This window comes from Clarias gariepinus, chromosome 14 (assembly GCF_024256425.1).
Source record: "Clarias gariepinus isolate MV-2021 ecotype Netherlands chromosome 14, CGAR_prim_01v2, whole genome shotgun sequence".
NCBI classification, from domain to species: domain Eukaryota; kingdom Metazoa; phylum Chordata; class Actinopteri; order Siluriformes; family Clariidae; genus Clarias; species Clarias gariepinus.
In genome coordinates this window covers 220,248-245,849 of record NC_071113.1, presented here as the reverse complement: position 1 = coordinate 245,849, position 25,602 = coordinate 220,248, and the positions used below count along the sequence as shown (strand labels likewise).

Genomic DNA, 25,602 nt, shown 5'->3' with positions numbered 1-25,602 from the left:
TTTCTATCTTCACTTCTTGTGTTTTCTTTTCATTTCAGTTGCGCTGCAAACCTCACACCGAGCACAAATGTAATCTTAGGACCTTGTGAACGCTGTAACTTACCCATGATCCTCTGGGAACCTCATACAGAAAACAGGTTCAGCATAAGCGTTAGGATTACATGTTTAGTCGTTTCCAGACGTACTGATGTATGAGGTATGCTCAGATGTTTTTTAACAGAAAAGTTTCTTTAATTTCATTTCTTTCTTTTTTTATTTGCTTTGCTACACACCATGCTAACACTAAAAGACTCTTACAGAATTTATCCACAGCCAATATCCGGACAACATCACGAGTAAGTAAGACAACCACAAGTAAGACACATGGTGTGACGTGGCGCTCACTACAGTAGCTCATACGTCTTTCCTTTAGCATCTACAGTATGCTAATTTTATGCGCCATCTTTATACACACTGTGAAAGCTTTAGTTCATGAATAAAGGTCATGGATACGACACCGTGTCGTGTTTGAGTTTAATCCCACATGTTTTTTTTACATTTTGTACACAGTTGAATTAGTTTGATGTTAATGACGCGTCATGAATCTAAAGCCACGACACGAACGCTAGCTTTCCTGCTAAATGCCACCGCCACCAAGCTGACTCTTCTCCCTCACTGGGCTTAATGAGGCCATGTGCTGTAAACAGTTGGTTTTATTTGTACTTCGGATTGCTCTTTACCAACGCTAACGCTAATGCTCATGTTAATGTTACACACTCTCCTACAGAAAACATCCTCGTAGTCTAAAGGATGAACCGACCGAGTGTGGATTAGGAACGCACGACGCCGCGGTGTGGTCTACCCGCCCATGTACCAGCTCCAGATTAAGCTCAGAATTGTTTTTATAATTATAATCCCAGCAGGAGCAGTGTCTGCCATTAAACAGCTCAGAGTAGAAAGCTAAAATTGAAAGTTCTCTTTCACTGCCGCTCCTCACTCAGACTCTCAGGTGTCTTTAAGGTGAGCTCTGTTCTTCCAGCTCGGCTGTGGACTGGAGCTTACAGTCCTGTGGGATCGGTTGTAAAGAATTCGTGTCTAAATCTCAGAGTCTGGTGGACTTTGGAAAAAAGAGAGTACTGTGTGTGTGAGAGAGAGAGAGAGAGAGAGAGAGAGAGACGTCGTAATACCAGTAAAGATCTGCAGCACTAGCTCTACATTTTCTATTATATATGACCTGGGTCACTGGGACATCACGCTCAAGCAGAACACAATGCAAGCTTGAAAGTTTAACTACTGTACGTATATGGACATAAAATAATAATAAAAAACACTACCATGAGACATTTTGTGTAAAACATTGAAGTCATGCTATAAACCTGGAGCTTTCTGATTCTAGTCAGTTAAATTGAAGATTTCACCGAAATCCAAATAAACCTTTTTTATTCCATTTTAGGTTTCAGCTGTTTAAGCCCTACACTGAGAAATGTCACATTTTGTACTTAATGTTTGATGAGCTAGATGTGAATTTATTCAGTCTTTGATTATTCAGGCTTTGAATGATGTTCAAAGAATCACCTTTGTACTTCGAGGAAGAGACGTGGTGCATGTCTAAGAATATTTTCAGATTTTTCTGTCTCTCTAGAGACTAGGAGTGTGGGAAATTGGATTGTTAGACACAGCTCAATTCATTATTTAAACAAGCTGCAAATCCCAATAATCGGATCCTTTTTCTTTTTAGACCAGATGGGAGATGAGGTGTAAAGGCGTGGGCTAACAAGTGTGCTAACGAACATTGGAATAAAACAGAATCTAGCTAGCAGATTTAAAAGAAACAAACCCAATTTTCTTCCTACTTTTAATGCCGTGCACAAGCACCATCTCACCAAGATGTCCTAATCCATCTTGGACCTCTCAGCTGCATTTAACATGGTAAACCACAAGATTCTCTTGTCTATTCTTGTGGTTTCTTGGAATCTGTGACCTAGAAGATCAGTCGTATGAGGTGACATGGAGGGGAACCGCATCTGCCCCATTCGACTTTCCACTGGTGTCCCACAGGCTCGGTAGTTGGTCCTCTTCTGTTCTCCCTCTACAGTATATCTGATCTCTCTGTGAGATCATATCCTCGCATGGCATTTCATGCCATCGTTATGCAAATTACACTCGACTCATTCCCTCCTCTTATCCCTTAGACACACATTTCAAGGCTGGACTACTACAACTCACTCCTGGCGGCTCTTTCTCTGTGCACCAACGCAGCTGGATCACTTGATATCAACCTTTCCTAAGGTATACCACACCACCCTGATTCTCCACTCCCTCCACTAGCTTTTTGCAGCTGCTTTCCTACAAAGCTATAGATCTCAGCTCTACAATTACATTTCAGCATTTGGGAAACGCCCCTCAACAGAGCGACTTAAGACATTTTTATCTCATTACGCATTTGAGCTGTTGAGGGTTAAGGGCCTTGCTCAAGGACTTAACAGGGACAACTTGGTGGTGCTGGAGTTTGAACTTCTAGACCATCGTCTTAACCCTAATCACTGAGCCATGCCTGCCAACAGATGGAGCGTCCCTGCACCACGTTCCCTCCGATCCAATTCAGCCCGGCTCGGCTGGTCCCAGTGTCTCTCAGGGATCGAGGAAGACGTCCATCTAGACTGTTTTCTGTTCTGACACCTAGGTGGTGGAATAAACTTTCTCTAGATGTCTGTACAATCTGAGTCGCTCTCAATCTTTAAGCAATGACTAAAGACCTACAGTATCTGTCTCTAAGATATTTTGGTTCAAAGATGTTTAAGATTTAGCCCAACCCTTTTAGTCACTTAGTCTTTTTTTTTTTTTTTTTGCTGATTGTGCACCAGCTTTGTACTGACTTTGTTGATCTGCACATCAGAAAATCAGCTCAGCGCCAGGCGCTTAGACATAAACTAATCCTGCAGGTATGGCTCACATCCTGAACTGCTCCCGGATTCAAATTACCTTTAACGTCAGTAGCATTCCGATTATCAAGCTCTTATCTGTTTTTTTTTTCACACAGGACATGCAGGATACTGTGCTTTGTAGTCATTTTATCTTTATTATCTTTTTTTATCTTACTTTAGCGCATTTATTGTTCTGTTTAAAGAAAAGAGCATGATGTACCTAAACTTAGAATGCACCATCAGAGTCATCCCCAACCCCCCGCCCCCACCCAGGCATTATCCTTCTTTTCTTTTGATTTTTTCATTTTTTTCCAACGTCACCAAGGCCGGCTCTGGACAAATGTATTGTTTTATTATGAAGAGGTAAATATACTGTAAGATTTATAGAATTCAAGGTTCTTTCAGATACATTAATTCAGATATATTCTCGGATATTAACACTGCTTTTAAAAAAAAAAAAAAAAAAAAAGCCTAATAATTAACAAAATGATCCACCAGCAGAACGAGAGTACTTAAAGCTTGTATGAAAGAAACCAGTTGGTTAAATCTTATAAAAGGGGAGATGCTGGATAAGTCTGATGTGATACAGGTTATTGTCAGACGTTTTCTGCAATGAAGCAAGATTCTACTCTTTCTCCGGTATGAGCACACACACACACACACACACACACACATACACACACGCATAATGAGAGGAAACATCAAAAGAACACACAGAGGTACTAAATACGGAACAGATATCAGAGCTGCAGGTGTGCACACAATGGGGCCCCGCCCTGATGGATACTGAATCACCTGCAACCAGCAGCAGGAGCGGCGACCCAGGAGCGCGTAACAGTCCGTGATTTATCTGCAGGATTCACCGAGTCCGACCTGACACATGACAATGAGATCGCCGCTCTTCTGTCTTTTATTATGTACTACAACATGCTGCTGCTGAGGTCTGTGATCCGATCGGTCAACTTCCTCCGACAGCAGCGCAGGTTCACATTAACACGCTATGGTTTCTATAGTAACGGCTCGCTCACAGGGACACGGTGCTACATGCGCACTCCTAAAACCAAGGATTGCGAGAAGATGATTATTGCTGTCATGTTTAAGGAAGGAGTCTCCAGTGTGAGAGGTAAGGCTATAGGGAGGAGTTTACACCGGATGCAAGGTTTTTCATAAATGGAAAAAGAGAGAGGCTGGTGAAGTTTTGTCTTCATAGCTATGTTAATATGAGACGTTTTATAAACAAATCGAAATTATAATCTTCTTTAATTAGTTAAAAAAAAATTGGCAAATTGCTGAAAACTAATGTATATTAATAAACGTTAGTGATTTGCTGTTATAGGAAAATAATCAACATTGTGGCATAACATGATATTCATGATATTTCTTTGACCCAAACTTCACAGCAATTCACAGAAATGAGGATGAGGAGGATCCGGCATGACGCCGGGGTGCGCAGCAGTCCATAACTCCTTCACAGTGTGCACACGCGTCTTACAGGTGGCATGAAGTCAAATTATACTATAAACATAAATAGAGGTGTAAAGGCTGCCGTTTAACATCGAGTGGGAACGATGGGTTCGTTCCTCTTCCCAATTACATCCCAATTACTAAAGCTGCTCAAACTGCAAATCAGCGCCGCGCTCAGAGAACTGAGATTGGCCTTGAAACCCAGCGTGGATAAAAAACACGGAGAGAGAAAGAGAGAGATATTAAATCAGCGATGAAAACACACACACACACACACTCACACACGGGCGCTCAAACAGCAGGATGTCGCAGTGATCAGCCTGATTTACGCACGCCTCCATCACACACCTTCAGCAGACGATCAAAGCGGCATGTAGTCTTCACGCTGAGTCCTGAACTCAGAGGCAGGAGCCGTGCAAGCACGTCACACACACACACACACACACGCTTTGAAGCACTTGCAGTGTCATGCATGTGATACACAACGCTCGTAGCATTTCTCCAAGCCTCTTCAGTTCCTAGAGAGCCGCAGACTGACAGCGTGTTCATGTTTTATGAATTCTGTGCAAAATCTATACAATGCTGTAATCTAAAAGAATCTGCGCAAATGTGTTGTGATGTTTCTTTAGTGCCTCGCTCACGACTTTACTTTCTAGATGCATTCAGTCCCTGGTTACCACTTCACTCAAGAAGCAGGATAAAAACTTATGGTTTCATCTCTTATTAGCATGAAATGTGTACAGTGACTTTGGGAAGAAAAGCATGGAATGAAATTTTGAAAGTGTTGGTGTCTGGGGTTAGTGTGGACAGCTAGCACTCTTCGCTAATTTAATCTGAGGATGAGGCTACCGTGACCAGACAATTGATTTTCACACTGACAAGCCCTGCTACAGTATTACTAGTATTCTCTCTCATTTAAACTAAAGAATAAAAAAACATCCTGGACAAGAAGTCCATCCACTAGCTAGCTGACCTGAATTCTAACGTAGCACACTTGCTAATCTATGCCTTGTAATTAAAATGAGATTATTCAATTTAAAGTCCCCTACTTATGAACATTTGAGTTACAAACTTTCGAAGATACAAACATGCGTTCAATTGCAGAAGTTAGATCAAATGTTCGGCAGCGTGCATCCCAGGAAGCAAGGATTAAATCACCTGCGATGAAGCGCCGAGCAGTACCGATGGAGACAAAAGTGAAATCATTGAGAGAATGGAGAAAGAGGTAAAGAGATGGCAGACATTGCTCGTTCTTTTAACATGGCACGATGTTGTGTACTGATTGTGTACTGTACTATACTGTCTATAACCCATTGTGTTAGTGTCCTAGTACCTAGACACTAGATCTCATCCCTATGTAATTATTTCTTGCAGTTGTTTTACTTTACTAATGGAAAAAAAAACATCAGTAAAATAAAAAAACAAACAATTTAAGAGATAGCGTATTCAGAACGCGGTCACCTGCTGCACCTCATGGACTTTACAGTAATCCATCTGACGTCCTGAACAGCAGTGTTTTTGCTCTACAGAGACTTATCAAGGATCCACACGCCCCTCTCCCTGATCTCTCTCCCTGAACTCCTCGTGTCTTATTACCTTAAAAACCCTCCTACAGCATTTCTCTACCTGTCTGTTTCATGTGGAATTTACTGACAACACAAACATCCTGAAGCAAGAGAACACTACACATGCATTAATTCCCTCGTAATGAGGAATATAATCTCATCCTCATGCACCCCTGCGGCCGCCGCATCACGTCACGACTACACACTGGTGCACTGGTGCATTAATAAACTTCTAACAAATTGTACTTTTTAGGACGAAAATACACTTAAATGCACTTAAAATACCAATACAGAAAAGATGAGATGGACGTTTTCAGTAAGATTATCAAGGTCCAATTTCAAGGTGTTAGAACTAATACCAGTACCAGTGTATGATTTAACTGTAATATAATTAATGCGTTATGTATTTATAAGCAGTGGTGTGTAATTAAGTGTGTATTAATGATTTAATACTGAGCACTCAGGCTGAAGCTTGATTTGGAAGGCGGACACACAAGGGGGCGGGGTTTGCCTGAAAGGAGGCGTGTCTCAGTAACGCTCGATTCTCGCCTTGAACTTTTCGCCTCGAGTCTCGGGGCGTTTAAACCCGAGTGCACAAAAGCATCACAGCAGGTCATTTAAAAGTTATGTGAAAAGAAAAGTGTGTTTGTCTTTCACCAAATGGAGTTTACAGGATCATCACTTCATAAAGGCCTCACCCCGGGCAAAAACACTCCGCTCGTCCCCTGCTCCAGCCCACAGAGCAGCAGATGAGCACATGGGACTGCAGCTCTTCTAAATAAAGTGTAATATTGAGTGTGTCTGCTGCAGGCGTGGATTTCTTCTTACAGTATAAAAAGTTTACACACCCCTGCTTACATTGTGGCTTTCTGTCATGAAAAAAAAATTAAATAAATAAATAAAATAACATAGAATTATTGCAGATTGTTTTTTTTTTTCTTTGATTTGATTTAGCAGCCAACTATATTCAAATGGAAAAAAAAATTAAATAAAACATGCTCCAAAAATGCAATAACTTGGATGCATAAGTCTACACACCCCTTATACTGTGACGTTGTTAAAGCACTTCTGCTTGTGTTTTGATATTAATGGACTACTGACATCTCCATTTCAGCATCTTAATTCCACTGTTCCCTAAAAAGAAAAAAAGATGTTGTCCTGTAAACCACCCTGTTTATAGCATTCCACGAGTTTCTGACCGTTCCAAAATGTTCACCACCTTCTACGTGAGCTGAGATGGATTTGTGCTTTAAGTTGTTTTTTTGTGTTAGAAGTTAAAATTATTATTATTGTTTCTAGTCAACTGTATAACAGAGCCCTGCAGGTTCGTAATTTGGAGTTCGTAGTTATTCCCTCTATCTCAACTAGAGCCCAAGTCCCAGCAGAAGAGAATCAGAACCACAGCGTGATGCTCTCACCACCCTGCCTCACCGTGGGGACGGAGATCTGCGGGTAATTCGCTGTCTGTTTAGGCACCAAACGTGTCTTTTCTACTTTGGTCTCATTAAACTGTGACACATTGACGAGACACGTGAAGAGATGAGAGATCTGTGTGACATGCAGAGAGTGAGGAGGATTCGCCAGATGTTCCTGCAGCTGCTTTAATGTTGCTGTAGGTATCTTTGCGGCTTCCCTGAGAAGTATTCTCCTCATCATTTCATCAGATTCAGAGGGACGGCATGTTCTTTGTGACATTAATGTGGTGCTCCATGATGGCCTACACAGGGTTCAATGGAACATCTAATGATTCAGTAATGCTTTTGTCCTGACCGATTCCTCTCCACACTGAGATCCTGTAGGTGCTTTTTAAGCTCTTTCGGGAACATGGCTTCAGCGGTCAGGTGAAACCAAGCAGGTGTGACATCATAAGAGGAGTCACTACAGATTTTTGATGAATGGGTGGGGCTAACCCGCTATAAGGTGAGTGGGTGGGGCTAACTGCTGTAAGGTGGATGGGTGGGGCTAACCTGCCAGAATGTGAAGGTTTGAGGCCAACCTGCTGTAACATGAGTGGTTGGAGCTAATCCTTCTGCTGTGAGGTAAGTGGGTGGGGCTAACCTGCCATAAGGAGAGTGGGTGGATCTAACCTGCTGTAAGGAGAGTGGGTGGAGCTAACTTGCTATCAGGTTTGTGGGTGGGGCTAACTTGTTATAAGGTGAGTGAGTTGTGGCTTACCTGCTATAAGGAGAATGGGTGGGGCTAACTTGCTTTAAGGTGAGTGGGTGGGGCTGACCTGCTATAAGCAGAATGGGTGGGGCTAACCTGCTGGAAGGTGAGTGGGCGGAGTTAACATGCTGTAATGAGAGTGGGTGGGGCTAACTTGCTGACAGGTTTTTGGGTGGGTAACTTGACATAAGATGAGTGGGTGGGGCTAACCTGCTGTAAGCAGAGTAGGTGGGGCTAACCTGCTATAAGGTGGATGGGTGGGGTTAACCTGCTGTAAGGATAGTGGGTGGGTTAACCTGCTGTAAGGATAGTGGGCGGGGCTAACCTGCTGTAAGATCAATGCTTTATAGGTTTTTAAATGTGATCTAAAATCAAACTAACTCTAAAAATAATCCTTTTTTGTTGCAAGATAGTTTCTGTAAATCAACCTTTTATGCATGTTTTCCTTCCTTGAGTGGTTGAAAATTTTTCCAACCAATGATTTTTTTCACACAAAAAAATCCTTCAGTGCCTCCGAGTAGTAGAAGTGACACTAAAAAAAAATATCTGGCAATTTTACATAGCAGTGGGCTTAGGTCAGATCTGACTGCTATTGAAGTTTCCTTTCATTTTATTTTTTTACATTTAGAGGTGATGATGCATAAAACAGAAAAGAGCAGCTTTGTGTTCCAGCGAGCAGCCAGTGAATGCTGAGAGAGTTGACACTTTCTGCCCCATGGTGCTTTTGAGGCACAGCGAGATACACCACACGGTCTATAGTGAATCCAATTTCTTAAAAAAAAAAAAAATGAAAGTGAGGAAGAAAAAGTTTGATGGAAAATATGTAAAATGTATGTGGTGGAGAAAGTCATAGACTGTATACTTCTCAAAGGGAACGCAAGGAGACAGAGATAGAGCCATGGAGAACAAAGGGAAAAATGGGAGAGGAGATGAAGGGTAGAGACGGGAAGCTGTGCAATAATCCAAGGTCTCTCCTTAATCATAATCACTCAGCTGTCAGACAGAGTGTGAGGCGAGGCCGTCTGCGGACGGGCAGACCCAGGTGCCATCTGCTCCCAATAAAAATCCTACAAAAGCCTTAATTTGAATAAATGTTCCCTTTGTCCTGTCCCCTGAACGTCCCTTTTATTACTGTCCTCAATAAAGTGCTTTCTGCTCACATGAAGAGAACAATCTGGAACTGACATTGAGAACAAAAATTACAGCAAGAACGAGTCAAAAGTTCTGAGATCTCCAATCGCAAACTGGGGACTAACGAAACCCAGTGCCTGAAAACATAACAAGGAGAACCACAATGCTTCTTTCCTCACCAAAAAATCATGTAACTTTATATAAGAAAGCATTGACTCAGAACCAAAACTGTGCTTCAGGCTACACCAAGCAGATCCTAATGATGACGGAGCGTATCCTAGCTAGCCTGGTTAATTAGAGAAGCTGCCTGGGGAGAGACGCTCTTCTGATGTCATGTGGTTTTGGTTTTTAGACATTGGATCCGTTTTCCTGATGGCAGTTTTTGGAACAGATCATTAGCAGGGTGGGAGGTGTCACTGATCATGATCATGATCATTTCTGCTCAGCTCTTCGTGTCCTGGCAATGTCCAGTTCTTCATGTGATGACAAGGTGATGATGATTTCCTTAGCAGGCTTCTCACTGTGTTGCAGCTTCCTCTTTTTTTTTCAAAGGAGACAAATAGTGATGTCAGATGTGAGGACGTGTTCAATATTGGCAGTATTGAATTGCCTGGGGTAAATGGAACATTGGTAACTGCTGTAAGAAAACATCTTTTGCTGAGCTTTCCGTTTCATGGTTGATGTATGCATCTCACATTTGAGATCCCATGTGATCATGGCTTGGAGAAAGTTAAACAAGGTGACAGTGGTAACTGATGAATTATTGAAAATGAGTAGGCCGGGGAGGGGGGGGCGGGGATTGCATTTCTTGAAGTCCATGAACCTTGAGCTCAGAGCTTTTACAGTAAGTCTTTGTGGATTTAAAAGCTCCAAGCTCAAGGTTGTCTCCCTTTAATCCTTTTAAACACTATACAGTGAAACCTCGGATTGCGAGTAACCCTGTTCGCGAGCATTCCGCAAGACCAGCAAAGATTTTTTATAAAATTTGGCTTGGAAAACGAACAAGTCTTGGTTTACGAGTACCGAATATCACGTATCACGCATGCGCTACTTGTTTTGTCGCCGAGTGTCACATGATCACAACTGAGCCAATGGTTTTTCTCTCTTGCGCTGCGGAATTGTGGGTAATCGGCTCCCCTGCTGTGTATGTGTGTGTCTGTGTGTGTGTGTGTGTGTGTGTGTGTGTGTGTGTATGTGTGTGTGAAACTCAAATAAGAGAGGAGGGGTTATGGTGTAAGATGAGAAGAGGGAGAGGGGGGGTCTGATTTCTCCTCTACTCTCACTTTAACTTTACACACACACACACACACACACACACAGCGCCTGTGCGCATTAAAGGAAACACGTATCTGTTGGGATTGATAAAAAAAAAATTAAGTAAAGTGCAGGTTAATTTGTTTTATTTTTACTTTATATTTGGTATTAATTATTTTTATGTATTTATTTTTTTGGGTTGTGGAACAAATAATATGAGTTTTTATTATTTATTATGGGGGAATATGCTTTGCTTTACGAGTGTTTTAAAATACAAGCCCGCTTTCCCTGTATTTAATTGGTTACTAATTAGCATTTAGTAAAGATCTTGAGCGAGAGTTCGGTCTTTAGTTGCCAGTTGAATTCAGTCCGTGGCCCCTTTCACACAGGAATCATGAAGGAATCTGGTGTGAAGCCACTCTTAGTGTGTGTTTATACGAAGTGCACCATAATTCCACAATTAGAGGAGACATGACGTTTAACACAGCAGCTCCGGCATTTAGAGTGAGGTGTAACACATGCACTGAGAATACAAAGCGTGCCGCTGCTTTGAAAAACAACAAGTGCAGATGAGCTGAGTGCTGAGGAGCTGAGTCTGGTTCCTCCCGAGGTTTCCTCCTACTGCCATCTCAGGGAGGTTTTCCCTCAGCCATGTCACCCTCGGCTTGTTCATCAGGAATGAAATGATAGTTATAGTCTATACTTTTACAGTACTATAAAAAGTTTCATACTTTTTTCCATTCAAGTTCTAATTTATTTTTATTTATTTTTAATACTATAAAGCTGCTTTGTGACAACGAGTACTATTAAACCTGATATATAAATAACACTTCATTAAATTTAATTGAAGTTAAGGATTACATGACTTCTTTACATTTAGTTTTCTTTATTGGCGTGTTATCCTCTGTGTTGCTGACTGGGGTGGGGGGTGGGGGGATGGGTGTCGGCACTGGGACAGAGAATCCGAGTAGGTGATAGATGAGACAGCTGATGGGTGACTGACAGGTGGCTGTGATGAAAAGGGTGGATTGGTCTATCAAATCTTCAGTAGGAGTCATTTTACTGGGTTGGAAGATGGAGGTCAATCCAGGGGGAGTCTTCTTTTAGTTCTTATAGTTTATTACACTGAGTAATCAATTCTGTCTTATCAGACTGCTGCTATAGCTTTCTTGAACCTTCATGAATTTCTGCTTGTCTCTTTTTTCTTTTTTTTGAGGTGTGAGCTCCACATTGTACCATGGTTTGTTATTGAGGGTCTAGGTGATGATTTAATGGTGATGCAGATTTCTTGAGGGAAGCTAATGCAAGATGTGGTTCCATGTGGAGACTTATCCATATGCCCTCTCTGTGGCACTGACGCAATACTGATCCAGTAGTCCATGTCTCTATGACCTCTGTGTCTTCAGTTTATATACAGTATGGTGGCGGGGTATGCGTTCTTCATGGGGCTATTCATACAATGTCATATTAAGCAAAACATAATGAATCATTCTATAATAAGAAGAACCCAAAATACAGTATCTGCCTGGCCCAATCTGATCCTAATGAATTGCACAGCACTAATTCCTGATGAGTCAATGACGATAGATAAATAGTTTGCATGTTCCCCTCGTGCTGGGTGGGTTTCCACTGGGTACTCTGGTTTTCACCCACAGTCCAAACACATAAAGATTAGGCTAATTGGTGTTTCCAAATTGCTCGTAGTGTGTTTGTGTGTGTTCTTGAGCCCTGATATGGATGTCTCTCACGATCCTATTCAGGATAAGCGGTATAGAGAATGAGGGAGGGATAAGGATGATTCACTGTAGAACAAAGCGGAGCCAAGTTCTTTAATGGGCAGAACCTACAGCTTTGATCCACATCCAGCAGAAGAGGGCTCGATCCACACTTACCAGAACTACACGCTTTATCAAAGAAAAGGTTAGAACCCATCGTTTCAAAGCAAAACCCATTGATTAACTGTGCAGGAAACTGAGCCCGGTTCTTTAATCGGCACCACGCAACCTGCTTCCAACCGCACCTGAGGGTTCAGTCCATACCTAATGGAACCTATCACAATCACACATTTGGCAGCTAAGCTGGTCTCCACAGAGCCGTTCTGCACTGCAGTATAAACCTCACACACTAAGGTTTACACACTGTGCCTCGCACAGTCGGGTCACGTGCACGCTCCTTTGGCTAACAGGCAGAAGAGAACGTGCGAAACAGTACCACTGTGTTTTTACTGAGAGTGATGGTTCTGCCAGGCTTTAACCCGTCCAGAGGTGTGAAATAAACCGAGATGAGTGTGTGTAGACCTTTAAATGAGCTTCCTCTGCTGTTCGATGTCGCTTCCTCGTCCAGAAGATGGGCCGTGGATCTTAAGAACATGTTGTTTCTTTCGTAACTGTCATGTTTTAAGGGAATAAATTTAGCGTCTCAACCATCTGGAGAAAAAGTGGAGGGAAAGAAATTCAAAGCCATCCAAGAAATGAGTAAACTGTCATTATAAATAGAGTAATTGCCTTCTTAGTCACACTAAAACCATCCTGACACTTTGGATTCCCCCAGACTAATTGGCATTTAAGAAATCAATATGCTAAGACTTAAAAGCATGAGCAATTGCGATGCATATTTAGCTCCTCGCCGAGCTCAAGCACAACTCTGTTTTGAATTCAAGCAATCCAATTACAGATATTCACAAATGCTAATCACCTTGAAGTCAATTCAAATGCAATAATCACAGGAGACTGTCAACTGAACAATCTGCCTAATTAAACTGAAATAGTCTGATAAGCAAACAATGAAGAGATCAAATAACATAAATTGAGACAGACAGATTCCAAATCAGGATTAAGCGGTTTTCACTTTTTTTTTTAGGAACCTTCTGTTTACGTAAAGTTCTTCAGGAATTCCTCTTTTAATTGATCAAGTACCAGATGAATGTTTCTTAACACTGAGTCTGAGGGGTACTCAAGCCTGCGCTGAACTGGTACTGGACCGCCAAACACTGCCGCGCTGCTCTGCCGTGTGTGTGTGTGTGTGTGTGTGTGAGACTGTGCTGAAGCGCTTTATTCCTTTTATACCTCAGTAAGATCAGAAAATATCTTTTAAAAATGAATAATGAAGAAAAGATCATACTTTCTGTTTCTTTTTATGTTACATTTAATGTAATAAATAGCCTGTAGGACATGTCAGGGCTCCCCCTAGTGGCACTCTGCTGCAGCCTAGAGTCATGTGGTTTTGAACCTTTTTTGTTCTTGTGCTTTGGTCTGTGTTCATGAATTAGGTGAAGCCTGTGAAACCTACGTACACGCACCTGCTTCTCCTTCCCTGACAGAACTACAGTATAAACACTTCTCTTTTTTTCCAGTTTCTCTCTAAAAAAGTCAATAAAGGCAAAAAATTTTTTTTAGAAACCAAGAAACTGCAAAACAGAAAAACTCCTCCGGCCTGGAGAAAGTTAGAGCTTTACTTCCGCACTGACACCAGAGACTCATCCCAAAAAAACTCCTGACAAAATATCAACAATATTCTCGACCCATGTTTGTCCATGAGGCGCATCTATCGTACTCATCCATCGCACGAGCCGTTACCATAGAAACACTTGCATTAATATGAACCTGTGATTGGCAGCTGCACTACTGTCAGGGCTCCTGTTACAGAAAATTAATTAACACCTTCCGACTCTGACTCGAGAATAAACACAGACACTATTCACGTTGGCGATATTCCTTTGCGTTTGTCTCGTACAGATGATACAAACGCCACATGTGATGTGTTTATTGATGTAAATGATTAAAGTCAACATCTGTAAACATATGTAAGATAAATAAACCTGCTAATGTGCTGTGGAGAAAAGGCATTACACACCACTGCAGGCGGTGACTGCGCTACACAGCTGGGAGACATGGACAATCTGCCAAGGTTCTGGATTTATTCAAATAAATCCATAAATACATGCTAACACCCACTCCATAGGAATATTTCACATTCTCGTGTACGTAACCATGGCCTTCGTGCCTTCTCCGACCTTCACCGAAAGCAGTACAGGTGGAAATGTTTACTTAGTTGAGCTAATAAAATGATTTTCTCACTCTCGTATTTCTCGGATGATCATAATATTTTATATAAACATCTAACGGGAGAAGGACGCTGTCCATGAGTCTTCTGTCTAACGTTCTTTCTGCTCTGCGGAGATTAAACAGCTCACTGCAGGAAGAAAGGTATCAACTCCATCCTCCCACACCTAACGTCTGCCAGAATCCGCTGCACAAACTCTGTTGTTAAGCCCGATCTCACCACGTGTACGGATCGTTAGGAGGAAGCTGAGGGAAAAGCCGGGATACGTGCTGGAGCTGAGGGTCACGGCAGGCGGCTGGACCTCATCAGCAGAACCTCGTTTTAATACGGCTCACAGAATCAGCCTTAATTAGGGATTAGTGATGTAACTTAGGATGTGTTTAGTGTCTGTATTTAATTCATTCGTTCATCTTTGGTCCCTGCCTGGTCTCAATTCAAAGGTTCTTGTTTAATTGTTCTTGTTCTTGTTTAAAAGACATCTCAGTAGTTTAGGCCACACCCACTTCAGGTGTAAACTGGGTATGGAGACCTGGAGTGCAGAAGATCTCACAGTGTTCCACCACTAGAAGGTAAGTTTTTACTTGCAAAGTAGAGAGAGAGGGAGAGAGAGAACACATGAGAAATAGCTCTGAACACGTTTGTGTTTCAGTTTTAGTTGTGAAGTCGTGTGTAGCTACAACCCTGGGTCACGATGTACCAGAATTGAGGTTCTCTCCAGGACAGAATGAGGAGCTGAACGATCTAAGCGAACCTTTAAGTAAAGAGTAGAACCAGCACCTCAACAGAACCCGGCTGAGGACATCTCCCGGACACTAAACCAGGCATGTCTCCACTAGATGAAGACCCTCAGGCAGACCCTGGACAAACTCTCCTAGCATATTGTCACCACCACATATATTGTAACTACATAAAAATTTAAATGGAATTTATATCAGCCAGCTTATTCACGTGTCCAAGACTGTCTGTGTTTTATGAAGTTCCTACAAATTCCAATGAAGACTTTATGTATTATGTTACTAAAGCAATATACTGTATATATACAGGAAGTGCAGCCTCCATGAAAAGCAGTCATGCAGTTTTCCTTTCATTCACAGACAATAACCAACAAACATACTTCCTTAGAAATATGAGCTCAGAGATCATCAGCAGAGAAGACACTGGAAATGTTTTTAGGAAAGCTGTGAAGTGCCTGAGTTCCTCTCCTCCACTCTCTACATTAGAGTCTCTTGATGAACGAGACCAGAGTGCTGCTCTAATGCTCCTCTGAAGAGAAATATCTAAATCTCGATGACAAGATCAGATGTTCCAGGAGATCATCTTGCTAACGCAAAATTTCCATAAATTGACATAGACAAGTAATTTGCTAATGACTAGCACACTGCTATTACCGAGCCCGAGCTGCACAGGTTGGCTGGTTTCCACGGCAACTACAGAAACAGTTCAATAACCAAGAGCAAGTCTTTATCACGTATCTCCCAAACTCATGCAGCAATTTGTCAAAGGCTTGATTCTGATTGGGCAGGAGGTGTTGATGAGTTTTGTGTGGAAAGTTAATCAACACTTTTTACCCAACCAGAGCCGAGACTCCAGCAGAGCCATTCTACTAGGACCAGTGGGGTTTTGGTGCTTCTTTCAGGTCAACCAGAAAAAAGACAAAAAGGTCTTACCGTAGTCACTGTCATAGAAGACGAGGAACTTGCGCCAGCGGAGCTCATCGATGAGCGCAAGCATGACGTCGCTTAGTCGCACAGGAGGCCGGGCGGCCAGCGTGTAGCGCCCTCCGTCGGCGCTCGGCTTCAGCGGGCAAGCGGTGCGAGGTGAGCCATCGTCGCTTCGCTGTATGTACAGGTGTGGGATGTGCATGGCATCAGTGAGGGACTGCAGGGCGCTCGCTGAGGCACATCCGGTTGAAGTCACGAGAGCCAGGATCCCCTGTGTCATCAGCTCACACGCTGCAGAGAAGAAGAGAGAGAGAGAGAGAGAGAGAGAGAGATCAGACACCATACTGACTTAAACAGGATATCAGAGTTTGGTGAGACACTGCCGACCGACCTGATACTTGAGCTTCACAAGTCTACCGTGTACTGGTGTCTACTCTTTATTAGCACCTGCTATATGTGAAGTTAAACACTGCCGTCAAACAGGAAGACGTTCTTCAAAAAAGTTAAACCTAACAATCCTTATGTGAGGATCACACAGGCACGAGTGAATATAGACAGATGTAGCCTGGAGAAAATACCAGGACATTCAGGTCACAAGAGGTTAATTCTTGGATGGATGAACAGCTCTCATGCTCTTCTACTCCTGGAACAAGACTGTGAATGTTGAGGACGTCCTACAATCCCTCTGAGGATTCGACATAACGGCTAAATTCATCATTCGTCAGTAAACTCGGCTCAACTGTGTGGTAGAACGAAGGCCAGATTCTCTCTGTACTATTCACACAGTTCAAACTCTGAATAAACAGGGTTGTCATGATGCTCAGGCTGGACCACAAAGCCGTGTTTAGATTTTCTTTGGATGCGGTTATTTTAGTGCTGTCAGTCAATTAAAAGATTTAATCTAGTTAATTACAGTCATAGTCTGGGATTAATCATGATTAATGTATTCTAGTAAAAATAATAACAACTTTGGTTTTATCAAACTCGGTTTAACATTGTACTCTACCTCACTGTTACTAACAATACTCACATTGTCTCATGAAGCCAATTCAACTTCAGCTTCAAAAAATTCTGAGCTCATAGGAAGGCTTCTCTCCAGGCTCTGATAAACTCCTCTCTGCCCTGCGTGCACCGGTGATCTGAATCATTGCTTCAATTAACCTTTCCTTTAAAATACAGACAGGATTTGGGAAGATTCTTAACACATAGCTGAACTCCGAGGGCTCGTATGGAAGCAGTCGCCGTAATTGAGAGAGAGCCATGATATATTTAAGTCTAGATATAAATATATATATATACAGTCTGGGCTTCTGATTTCCCTCATCCTTCATTTTTTTTTTTTTTGCACTCAGCCTCCCACATTTAAAGTCTGTGATTGGATCATTACATCTAACTGTAGGTCTAGAAATGTCTTTACAGCAAAAGCCTTTAAAATAGATGATTATCCTGAAAGGGTGAGACGTAAATTACTCCATCATCATCACTCTGAAGGTTACAGAACTTCACACTTTGCAGATTTTTGATGGAAACAGAGTTCTGTAAATCCGATTCCTACATGTATCACCAGGAGAGCTAAAGTAAATGCACCTAATGATGCAGTAATTAAGGAGGACTTTGGCTGGTTCTTGCATCCAGCGCGCTCCATCGATCTCCTCCATGCACAGAGAAACGCAGGAGAAACAAACAAACAAGCTAACACAGGGAGCATTTTAAATTGGATTTTGTTTACACACGCACACACACACACACACACACACACAGAAGAGATTTTTAAATACATGGTCCTAGATGAAAGCCACCATCTTAAATGCAAACTTAAATTCCTTTATCTTATATTAATTTGTTGAGTAAACTACAAAAATCTCTGCATCACTCTTGCACACACACATACACACACACACACACACACACACACACACACACACTTCGACTGATTCACTAGAGCCAAAGACAATGTCCTTAATCCCACCAGTGATTTTTTTGAGCTTTTATAGATTAGAGTCGTTGCGTTCTTCGTTAAACCCAAACAGATTTCAAAGTGTTTAAGAGCGCAGTAGGAAACTGCAGACGCCGAAGCAATACACTAACACGTCTCTGTCTCTCCGCAGCGTAGGACACTAAACCCTTGTGAACGTAGTTGATGATTTCCTAAAAACTCCTAATAGCAGCTTAGAAACCCGATCGATGGCTGCTGCGCTCATGTGAAGGCATTAAAACTGGGATTCAGGTTTTACATCTGTGACTTTGGCGATGAGAAAGTGAGAGTGTTTAATACAACAAGCGCGTATTTAGGATCCTGTGTGTAGAAAAATGTCATTAAGATCCGTGTCTAAAGTTTAGTCAAACTGTACTGATCAATTATTAAACTCACGTGCTGTACTATATGTATAGATGCTTATTTTCTTTTTGTTTGTTTTTTGTCCACCGTAAGGCTTTAGGTTCAGGTTTTATGTTCCTAATCAGAAATTTGTAAGTTTTGAGTTTTCTCATACAAATTAGTGCATATTTAATCAAATGCCTCACTTGCATTAATCAGTGAGAATGAGTTTAATTGTGAGATGTGCTGTGGAGTGCGGGAGCTTAAACACAGAGCACGTGTTCACCTGGTGCTGACCTGCTGAGTGCAGTTCTTTAAAATAAATCAGGATCTCACACTACACTAGGCACACGGATCAGACGAGTAGGATATTTATACTACACGCACCTCTACACGAGTGTGTAGAGTCTCACTGAGGAGAAACACGGCCGCAGATGGAGTGATGATACGGAGCGAGAGCGGCGATCAGATGCGACCCCGCGCTCAGCCCCGTGCGGGTCTCTCAGGACACGCCACGCCATTCATACGGGACTGGAGAGCTGCTGGCCTCCCGCCTCACTGGACACGACACGATACAGTGAGGACGAGCTTCTCGCACACTTCACCAGCACACGCAGAAAACAAAGATGGCCAAGAGCCGATAGCACGATAGGAGTAAATGCGCCAAGAAAACCATGGCAGAGAATGTGGAGCAGGCGTGTGGTGTAAACAACAGATCAGGAAGAGGAACAGAAATAAACTGTGGTGATTTAAAAGGAGAGAGAGAGAGACAGAGAGAGAAGCCCCCTGGACCTGCCTGATCCATTCTGATGTCTGGTTCTGGTTGGAGTTCTGGTTGGAGTTCTGGTCATTACACAGACGCCCTGGCCGCTCTGATTACAGATAGACGTGATACCTGAGGACGGTTTCTCTTTAAACCCCTGGAGATGGTTACAAACAGTCTCACCGTGACGGCGTGTGACTGCAGTCACCCAGATAGTTTTAGGACTTGAACAGTTTCGTCCCCGAGTCTGCATCAGTGAACAGCGTGTAACTTCCTGTGCGGTTACAGGAAAGTAATCATCGCCCAGGTGTGTGATGGAGTAGAGTCACCTACTGAACACTGGCGACTCCAAAGATCTGTATGAACTCTTTAAACTTGGCTTGTTAAGGGTGACGTTATGCCCCGCTCCCGGGTCAGACTTGTATTTAACGCCTCACAACTTTTACTGTCCGTGTGCAGGCTGTACAGTACCTCATGCTCACGAGCCAGTTGTGTTACAAATTCAGAGAATACTGTGATTATTTTTTCTCCTTTTTATCCCGAGGAAAGCAGCAGAAAGACGACTGATGGTTTAGATTCGGATCAACTGAGACGCTGGAACACACCTCTGTGGCGCGCAGAACCCAGGAGAGCGGAATGGAACAGAAACGCTACGTGATACAGCGCTACTTATCCATCAGATAGAAATGATAACGCATTACAATGAGCACATTCTTATATTTATATATATATATATATATATAAAGAGCTAATGTTACTGATCTCATGGAGTCACATGACATCAGTCACGACGGCAGACGCGACGTTAACCGACTTCTGTTTTGTCACACAGATAAAAGAGTAAGCTGACTTTTGTTCTGCTGATTATTGCCGTATGAAGTGTGCCGTGGTGGTGCGGGAATGGGTGAAGAAGATAAAAGCGATATGAAGTTCAGTTTGTTATCAGAACATAATTAAGTCAAATGATGTACAAATACTGTTTGTGACCCCTCCTGCATTCCCTCCAGTTTTTAAATCAATTAAATTTTATGGTCAGTTTGTCCCTGATGAACGAGCCGAGGGCGACGGTGCTGAGGGAAAAACTCCCTGAGATGGTAATAGGAAGAAACCTTGAGAGGGACCGGACACAACAGTGAACCCATCCTCATCTGGGTGATAACAGATAGCAGGGATTGATCTGCACTCATACTGTGTGTTAGGAGGCTGGAAGTTCAGTATAACAGGAGATGTGGAGAAGTCTATATGGAGTTCAGTTGGTTATTGGAGGCTCAGGTAGACTGTAGGAAACTCCAGTCCTGAACTATCGAGCGACTGTAGTCACAAGTCACGGTGCTTCAGTGCTTCAGTTTCAGATTAAACGATGTGGTGGAACAGGCTGCGCTCCATGCTCCATAACATGATGTGCAGGTAACGTTAACTAATACTGACATTTTAAGCTTTCTAATTAATAACTAACAAACTGTTCTGGGGTCGAATCCCAAAAAGTGTTAAATGGAAAGCTAGTGCACTCTGTAGAGTCCCCCTTGTTCCACACTCCAAATTAGTGCCCTTGATCAGGGGTTAGAGAGGGATTTGGGATTCAGCCTTGTGTTAGAAGCTGGTTAGCTTTGTAGCTAAGCGTTAGCCGTGAATAGAATGACGCGGACGGTTCAGAGGCGATTGAGAAGGACTTAGAAATGATTAGTGCAGAGACGGCGTGTTGTTTAAGACGCCATAACGTTATCAGATGTGTGTTCTTACTGAAAGTGCTTCTGAGTTACTCACTAAACAGCATTAACACGGCGTCTAAACTGATCTCAAATCAGAAGGCTGCACCGTTTAGGTTAAGTTTTTAAGGGACAATCTGATCATTTTGATTAATTCATAGTTTCTCACTTCACATTTTATTCTCATTTCCCTGATTTTCTTTTGATTCTGTAAAGCTGCTTTGTGATAATGACCATTGTTAAAAGCACTATATAAATGAAATTGAATTGAATTGAATTAACCTCAGAGGTTAAACCTGATCTTCAGGTGATTCCGGTCTGGTGATCTCCTGCTGAAATAACTCGAACTCATTGTTCCGTCTCGTCCCCAAACCCGGAAGGTCCTTGACCACCCTGACCGAGGGCTAGGACTATTCGCTTTCCCATTAATGCCTAATCATCCGTCTAGACAGGGCCTTTATATGCCATTAAACACCTTCTATTTGGTTTTGGAGTTCCTCGCCTCCTTTAAAAACTCCTAATAGCAGCTTAGAAACCCGATCGATGGCTGCTGCGCTCATGTGAAGGCGTTAAAACTGGGATTCAGGTTTTACATCTGTGACTTTGGCGATGAGAAAGTGAGAGTGTTTAATACAACAAGCGCGTATTTAGGATCCTGTGTGTAGAAAAATGTCATTAAGATCCGTGTCTAAAGTTTAGTCAAACTGTACTGATCAATTATTAAACTCACGTACTGTACTATATGTATAGATGCTTATTTTCTTTTTGTTTGTTTTTTGTCCACCGTAAGGCTTTAGGTTCAGGTTTTATGTTCCTAATCAGAAATTTGTAAGTTTTGAGTTTTCTCATACAAATTAGTGCATATTTAATCAAATGCCTCACTTGCATTAATCAGTGAAAATGAGTTTAATTGTGAGATGTGCTGTGGAGTGCGGGAGCTTAAACACAGAGCACGTGTTTACCTGGTGCTGACCTGCTGAGTGCAGTTCTTTAAAATAAATCAGGATCTCACACTACACTAGGCACACGGATCAGACGAGTAGGATATTTATACTACACGCACCTCTACACGAGTGTGTAGAGTCTCACTGAGGAGAAACACGGCCGCAGATGGAGTGATGATACGGAGCGAGAGCGGCGATCAGATGCGACCCCGCGCTCAGCCCCGTGCGGGTCTCTCAGGACACGCCACGCCATTCATACGGGACCGGAGAGCTGCTGGCCTCCCGCCTCACTGGACACGACACGATACAGTGAGGACGAGCTTCTCGCACACTTCACCAGCACACGCAGAAAACAAAGATGGCCAAGAGCCGATAGCGCGATAGGAGTAAATGCGCCAAGAAAACCATGGCAGAGAATGTGGAGCAGGCGTGTGGTGTAAACAACAGATCAGGAAGAGGAACAGAAATAAACTGCGGTGATTTAAAAGGAGAGAAAGAGAGAAGATGAAGCGTGGCATTTGTCAGAAAACAAACATGAGCGTTTAAAGCTGCTATAGTGTAAGTGAAAACTGGAGGTCACTGATCCCCTGCAGGACACAGAAGAGTTTTTTCTTTATGTTTTTGCTGTTGCATTTGAGGATTAAAAAACCTTTTTTAAATGTCACGTTTTATTCTTTACTCTGGGGTTATGGTGAGTTAATTAAGTTAATAGTTAGTTAATTATGCTACACCATGACACTTCTGAGTATGCAATGATTCCAGTCCCTTTTGCCTGCCTGATCCACCCTGATGTCTGGTTCTGGTTGGAGTTCTGGTTGGAGTTCTGGTCATCACACAGACGCCCTGGGCGCTCTGATTACAGATAGATGTGATACCTGAGGACAGTTCCTCTTAGAACCCCTGAAGATGGTTACAAACAGGGTCACCGTGACGGCGTGTGACTGCAGTCACCCAGATAGTTTTAGCACTTGAACAGTTTCGTACCCGAGTCTGCATCAGTGAACAGCGTGTAACCTCAACACGGTGGACTTCCTGTTCACCAAATCACATTTCCTGCACTTTTGACCTCAGAGCACAGAGTTACAGTAGGGAGTTATTTATAGTCGTACTACCCAGAATTCTTATTCCTGTAAAGCTGCATTTGTCAGAAGCGCTACATAAATAAAATTGAATTTACTAGAATATGAATTGACTTTAATTAAAATGAATAATATTTCGTAGCTCTAGCAGAACCAGCGGGGTTACCGTCGATCCCGCGGTAACTGCAGACTAAACACTCCTCTAGTTTGCTGTGTTTTGTTTTGTCTAATCTGAATAATATTTGTCTTCTGAAGAAAGCTTCCCAGACCGAGCGGTTCAGCCCAGAAGTCATCAATCCTGGTCCTGGAGGACGGCGTTCCAGCCGTGTTTGGTGATTTCTCCTCTCTAGCACGCCTGCTAAGCCTCGTAATTAAGTGCTGAGTTAAATCCGGTGTCTTTGAGCAGCGAAATCATTGAACTGTGCTGGACTGCGGCCCACTGGGACTGAAATTGATGACCTTTTTCTGCACAAAAACCTTCTTTAAGCTGGATTTAGTGCCGGTCGGACGGTCTTGCTTGGTTTAGGTCAAAAATGTCACCTTTTCTATTTTTGGGTACCATTACACTAATGGGGAACATGCTACATGTGTGTGTCTGGTACACACATCAGTGTTAAGCACACACAGCTCACACACAATTTCCTTTGTGTGTAGTGCTTTTAATAATTAATGAAGGCGCCTTACAGGGATGTATAAATCTGTCCTTCTTCGGTTCCTGATGTTAAAGAGCTCGTAGTGATCTGTATTAGCAGCCGATCAGGAACCATCAGCGATCCATAACCGACTCCGCAGAAAAACGAGTAGAAACGCGAGAGTATTTTCCAATAGTTAAATTGTTAAAGGCACGTTTCGGGCGTCTTACTTGTATTTTTGATTTAAAACTGAAAGAACGTGGTGTACGCAGCCCACGACGCAACACACACACGCTGTAACACAGAGGCTCGAGCCCACAAAGCGACAAGTGCAGCGTGAGGCAGCGTAAGTGTGTAGTGATTTGTGTTCGGTCAATCTGCCGCTGTATTTTTGCCCTCTTCTCGCTCCACTTTATTCAGATTCTCTTCACGGCTGGCGCGCGGCGATGGCTCTGATTACCGCGTACCTGAGTGGCTGCTTACAAAGCGCTGCTCTTCACCCTAATCTAAAGGAGAGATGAGAACATCCCAGGTAGAGACTTTACTGTTCGCCGCGGTGAAGAGACTGTAACACCTGCGCGACGGGAAAAAAACAAAAGCTCTCGCCGGGACACAATGCAGCAGAGGAGCCGTGAAGAGAAGAATGGATGTCTGCATTGTGAACTTCAGGCACGATTACAAAAGCAATGACTCTAATGAGTTACTCGGGCCGTAATCACTGAGCCTTCGTCAATACAGAACCCTAATTAAGGCTATTAATTACATCGGCACAGTTAAGAAAGGAAAGTTTACAATCTGTTCAGCCCCTTTTGTGTTTGTCTCGCTTCTCAGAGATGGGTTAATCTTAGTTGAGGCTCGTCGTGTAATTAAAGGAGAGATGTTAAAGGTGATAGAAGGCTCCAAACACAAAGAATCGAAGATGATGCTTAACAACATGACGTGCTCACTTATGGATTTAATAATAGCTTTGTCCATATCTCACAACAAAGAATGTTTTTGTTGAAGTCAGAAATAAAATGCGGCTAAATTGTGCTGTTAAAGGAAAATAATCAACAAAGCAGAGTCGCTGTTAGCACTCTGAACTTAATTAATGCCTCGCTCACAGTACAAGGTCAAACTCGCACCATTCCAGCTGATGTTATTTTCTGATTTGAACCCTTATTGATTTAGTATAGCACCCCCTGGTGGACACACGCCACCCCAGCGATCCACGGGCATCGTAATAAAGCCTGGGGTCTTACAGGGGAACATCAGGCTGAACACTGCTGCTGTGCACCGCACGGTGTTTTGGTTTATTTTACTTGCTATTGGCACACAGTATATTTTTTTTTTATTCATTGCTGCTACTCAGAAATGTCAAATGTTTACTGTTTACTGTTTCTCTTCCCACAACCTCAACTCATATCTCATCACAAAAAAAAACAGTACTGTAACGTGTTACGTTGTCGTGTTATGTTGTTCTGTAGCTCTTTGTTTGCACATTTGCACTTTGTATAGAAATAGATATTTTTTTAGGATAACTTAAAAAATGTAAATCTGTCATATCTGAACTAGTCAGCTAATTAGATCTCTTAGCTACCTAGCTGCGTCCGGTAAAGTGTGCTGTTAATTTATGTTGTTGTGTGTATGTGCAGTAGCACCTCGGTCCTGGAGGAACGTTGTTTCGTTTCACTGTGTACTGAAGTGTATATGGTTGGAATGACAATAAGAGCCGACTTGACTTGACATCAAGGAGATCCTCCCTTCCTGCTGACGCTCTGGACCACTCGGTTACTCCAGTTTCATTTACTGGAAAACTGACAGGTCCTGAAGGTCCTAAAGATGGTGCCTTTAAAGAACCCCATTTACTGAAGAACCCTGTTTCTCAGGGAAGAAGAGGACCAGAACAACTTCAAGCCAATTCTGGGCTGATGACTTAGATAATCTAGAAACACGAATGAACAAATGTCATACGC

General features: G+C 42.6%; 1 protein-coding gene across 2 annotated transcripts in view; it reads right to left on the bottom strand.

Annotated features, from left to right (window-relative positions):
• The window catches only part of LOC128541351 (glutamate receptor ionotropic, delta-1-like), a 299,238-nt gene that overhangs the window by 145,209 nt on the left and 128,427 nt on the right, over positions 1–25,602 (bottom strand). For both annotated transcript variants that reach the window (XM_053511727.1, XM_053511728.1), the window contains exon 3: positions 16,213–16,497. In XM_053511727.1, the coding sequence (XP_053367702.1) occupies positions 16,213–16,497 (285 nt within the window). The remainder of the gene's footprint in view (positions 1–16,212; positions 16,498–25,602) is intronic.